The sequence below is a fragment of the Phalaenopsis equestris genome, unplaced genomic scaffold, assembly GCF_001263595.1.
Source record: "Phalaenopsis equestris unplaced genomic scaffold, ASM126359v1 Scaffold000608, whole genome shotgun sequence".
NCBI lineage: Eukaryota > Viridiplantae > Streptophyta > Magnoliopsida > Asparagales > Orchidaceae > Phalaenopsis > Phalaenopsis equestris.
Genome location: NW_018165048.1, coordinates 355,003 through 360,307, shown reverse-complemented (window position 1 = coordinate 360,307; position 5,305 = coordinate 355,003). Strand labels below are relative to the sequence as shown.

General features: G+C 32.6%; 1 protein-coding gene across 4 annotated transcripts in view; it reads left to right on the top strand.

Annotated features, from left to right (window-relative positions):
- The window catches only part of LOC110029857 (protein DGS1, mitochondrial), a 142,380-nt gene that overhangs the window by 34,341 nt on the left and 102,734 nt on the right, over positions 1–5,305 (top strand). For all 4 annotated transcript variants that reach the window (XR_002294585.1, XM_020732325.1, XM_020732326.1 and 1 more), the window contains exon 6: positions 2,158–2,352. Coding sequence is in view for 3 of the 4 variants with exons in the window: in XM_020732325.1 (XP_020587984.1) it covers positions 2,158–2,352 (195 nt within the window). In the remaining variant the exon portion in view is untranslated. The remainder of the gene's footprint in view (positions 1–2,157; positions 2,353–5,305) is intronic.

Sequence of the window (5,305 nt, the reverse complement as noted above, 5' to 3'; positions counted from 1 at the left end):
TATATATATATATATATATATGTATATGTATGCTCTTATATTTCAAATCGATTGTTATGAAATATATGATTTTATAAAAAAATAATTAAATATTTTTCGAGATGTATGAAAATTGGGATATATATCATAGTTTTTTATTTTTTTGAGTATTATGCTTTTATCAACCATCACGTTATTACACACTGATTAATTGGTTGGTCGTCTTAATCCTAAAAAAATACTGAGTGAATCATGATTTAACAAGCTTTTAAGAGGCAAAGACCTAGATTAGAATCTTTTTAGTAGAAATAAGTCAGCATCTGATTATTTGGCTAATCTGAACGATAGAGTGACAAGGATAGTGCAAAAATGCTTTGGAATGAGAGGAAACCGTTAAAATGAAACTATAAAAATCCCTGCAACGAAGCACGAGTTGGTCTCTGATGTGCATGTATGGAGACATTGTGGACGGGATACAGGATCCAAAGATGAATAGAGAGACCTTTTCCAACTTAATAATCATAAATCTATTTGGTAAGAAATATGGTCAGGTAGCCTTTGTTGTGCATGTAGAGCCATGAATGATAGAGCACAACAACATCCAGAGATGGAGAAAGAAAATTTTTTAGCGGAGCACCATCTTTGCAACTGTGTGGAGAAACTTGGTCGAAGATATCACTTGATGTGCATGGATGTTAATATCTATGATAGAATATGATAATATTTCAAGATTGATAGAGAAGCCTTTCCTAGTAAAATTACCAGAAATTTGTGCAAGAAAACATCAAAATATTACCTAGTATAGCCTTTGGTGTGTATTTATGGCAGTTTCAAGGATTGAGCATATTGAGTGGTGAGACAGAAATTTTCCTTAGTGGAATTACCTGAAATTTGTATGACAATGTCAAAAAAATTGGCCTAAAATAGCTTTGATGTGCTTGTATGGCCACATTAAGGATATGCCTCATTAATTCTAAAGATGGAGAGAAATTTTCTGATAGATTCTATAGAAATCTATGCGATTGAGTGCAAAGAAATCTATGCATGATGATATCAACTTGTCAGCAAAACAATGTCCAAATATAGAAAATTTTTTCCAGTGGAGTTATCATATTTCTATCCAATAGAGTACAAAAAAAAGTGTTGATCTTTATGCAATGACGTGCATGTTTGGTGATATTGAGGAAAGTGCATAATGACATCCAGTGACAGAAACGGTTCTCAATTTGGTCACTAGAAATTTCTGAACTCTGAAATTGTTGCGAGCTTGGGGTGATCTATACTATCTTGCTATATTGATTTTTCTTGAAAATATACAAATGATATTAGACTTTCACTGGACGATTCTAAAAAGGTCCTATAATTTTTCCTCAGCCAATAAGACAAACCTATTCTTGTTTTTTTTAATACTTGAGATTTTTTCATTAGTACAGACCATTTCAAAAGTAGCTCTACTAGTCATAACTTTTCTAGGCGTTAGAACCAACGTTAAAATGTACTTGTATTGTATATTTTTATAATTTGGGGATAATATTTGGCGTAGTAGTTCTTTTTTCAGCTGTTTCTAATGTGGTGTCATATAATTTATGACTAAACCAATTTGTATTAATATTAGTATTTATATTTTAGCTTAAATTGGGTTTTTCACACTAAGTGAAATGGAATTGAGAAACTTGCTGTAGAGTGGAAACTCACAAGATTCTTCGCTGCTTTTTGAACTCTGATGTTCCGAACTGAATGGTGTTTCATTTTATAAAAACTCTATTTGTTGTTCCGTTGTGGTGTGTACTCACAATTGTTGTGTTTTATTCTCTCAAGTTTCATGATAGTTTGCCATTGCTTTTGAGAAAGAAATGAATGGAATTGAGAAACTTGCTGTTGAATGGAAACTCACAAGATACTTCGCTGCTTTTTGAAGTCTGATGTTCGGAACTGAATAGTGTTTCATTTTATAAAAACTCTATTTATTGTTCCGTTGTAGTGTGTTCTCACAATTGGTATGCTTTTTATTCTTATTACTATTTTGTTTATACGCTTAAGCTTTATTATTGTTTGCTATTGCCCTAAAGAAAGAAATGAAATACAATGAAATGTAATTTTGTTTCCACAGTTTGTTCTTCTCTTAAAATATTGTTTTTTCTTTATTCTGATTTGGTATTCTTTTGTTATTCATTTAAGCTTTCTAGCTGTCAAAAACCAAACAGAATAACCCTATACTGGCTTCGCTACACCTGTGGAGCTGTAGGCCTTTCTGCATGTTCATTTTGGGTTTTACGCCACAGCAGCTTAATGGGAAGTTCTGATATTGACAACTGGATTCGGACTGCAAAAGAATCAACTACTACATTTTGGGAAGAGCATGTTGAACAACCGGTACACCTCCAATAAGCTTTTTGAATTTACTTTCAGCTAAACTAAATGTGCTGTTTCTCTTATACTGTCAGTAGTTGATGACTTTTTAAAAGATGAGCAGCTCATTTTACGGTCCTATTTCTGTCATTAAAAGGGAAAGATACGGTCCTCTTTCTGTCATTACAAGGGAAAGAGGGATTTTCCTCTAATTTTATGATTTACATGCATAACTTAGGGTCCGTTTAGGATAGCTTATTTGGTGCGGTGGCGTTTTGAAAACGCACCTGACCTGTTTGGGTAAACTGCATTTTGGCAACTTATGCGTTACCAAAACGCTGAAAACAACGTTTTCGCACCGCACCTATCTAGGTGCGGTGACAGCTATCTAGGTGCGGTGACAGGTGCGGTGACAGCTTTCTGGCAGCAGTTTGACTTTTCCAAAAAAAATAAAAATTTGTAATAACCATCGCACCTAACTTATCAGCAGATTCTTCAATAAGCTGCAACTGCTCCAAATAGACCCTTAATCATTTAGTAGCTTGGTTCTTTAACCAATTTTTGTTTGAGTGAGATGCATTTTGTTGTGGATTATCAGCTAAATCAGCTACCTGATTAGTTTTTAGTACACTATCCAATGGATGCTTGAAAGTTCTTAAATTTTAGTTGGGGGCTGTTTGGTTGAGTGAATTTGTGGTTTACTGTAATTCTTTTGCAGGTGTTTCAGAAAATTGTGTTTGATATGAAGAATTGTAATTCTTTTGCAGGGATTTCATAAAATTATGTGTTTGGTATGAAAAATTATAAATACAATGTAAAGTATGAATGAATTTGAAGTTTATACCGCAACTTATTTTGGCTAAATTTAGAATTCGGCCAATTTGACTGAATTTAAATTACACTATTCATTAAAATATAAAATACTTGCTGCCCCGGCCACTCCTGCCACCCCTGATGCCAGTAGCCCGGGGCCCGCCGCCATAGCCGCCTGCTGCTGGTTGCCGCCTTTCATTTGCCCGTCACCAGTCGACCGACAGCCACTTGCCGCTTGCTGCCACCGTCGCTGCCCAGTTGCAGCCGCCAACTGCTTGCCGACCCTCCCCACTATCGCTGGACAAAAAAATATAATTTGAATTATATTGTTTTCAATCTACTTCAAACCAAGTAATAAAATATAAAGTCCCGAGTTTATTTTACAGTGAACCAAATAATTTTAAAGTATTTCAAATACACTCTAATCAGAATACTCTGTAAACATTTTACGTTACATTTCATTTTTAACAAACCAAATAGCCCCTTAAGCACCTTTCTTTACTTATCGGTAGTCATATCATTAAGGGTTCATAGCAATCATTTTACTCAACATCATGGAATTCTTATTATGATTTCTTCCTCCACTACTTCTAAGGAATATCATAACAAAAATTATGATGCCTTAGGTTTCCTTGTAGTGCAAGTAACAAAGAGCCACAAATTATTTTGAACCTTTTCTAATCAACCATGTGATATAGAAGAGGAGGGCGTTCTAGTTATTGACATTTCTCATCAGACCCCATTCCAATTTCCTAATTTTTACGAATTAGAATTGAGTGGTAGGAACTTGTCAATCTAGATCGTCATCAAATATATACTATTATTCGAAATTTTATAATAGATTCATTATAATCGTTAATATGAAAACATGCATAAGTTTAATCACTAAAATAAACTATAGATCTTTTAATAAATTTTGTAAATAATTAATATCTACACTTGTTAATTAACTTAGCACATTTTTTTTCTGATACATCCAAATTATAAACCTAAAACATTAAAGGTACACGACTAAATTGGATCAGGTGACTATGACCCAATTTGTTTTTTTTAATTTACTTGAAAAATCATTTATAGTATCTAATGAGCTCATGGTGGCCTGAGACGGCATCAAAAAGTTGAAAGTATGATCGATCTCCTTGTCAATATTTGTCAGCTTATGACTGCTTGCGGAACTGATCCTTGTCAGGAAGAATGTATTATTCGTTGCAAGATCTTCCTATTAAGCAACCCTAATATAACTTAAAGCTCCCATAGTGCGATCATCAATTTCTCAAGGCTGATTCAACAAATGTTGTTACTAGAGTCCCAAAATTCAATAATTCCTCAAACTCATGCAGGAGGGATGCTCTTAAAGTCAAACATAAATGCATCTACTACCTAATAAACTTAAGTCGCTTGCAATGTACTATTATGTGCTTGTAGAATGTATCTTACCTGTGACATTTGTTAATATGCTAGACTTGAGATCTAGGCCATAGATGAGACTTGAGGCCAATTTAATGTCTGAATTTAATCGAATTTAATCAACAATGATTCAATAGCCTTAACTACCTTGTTTGCTCAATAGTATTAGTGAATGACCATAAAATTTTTAGATTGATTTGGCATACAACACTATCCAAGGGATTGTAATCCCTGCATTTTAATTTTATGGTAATGACTTATTTTATGGGATCTTCAAAGGTTTGAAGCACTATCTTGACGCATAAGAGATTGAGAAAAAATTATGATAGATACCATGTTCTCTCAACTTCTCTTTATATTGTTCAAGTCTATTACTAGGCATGCCATAAAGATCATATTTGTTGTCTCTTTGTTACAAATTTATGTGTTCTCACCGTACTGATCTCTTCTGTCTTTTTACTATAATTTGTTCTCCTTTCCTTAGGTTAATTATTTTTTTTCTCTTATTTAACTATATAAATCATCATCATGCCTTAAATCTTCATGTTTATTTCATAATATAACATTGCTATTAAATTATTAAATTTGAAATTTTATTATTAATATTTAATAAAATGATTTGAGTTATTTGTTTTATTTATTTATTGAATTGTTTACAAAAAATTTCTCATATATATACGTATATATGTATGTATGTATATATATACATATATATATGTATGTATACAATATATACATACATATATATGTATGTATA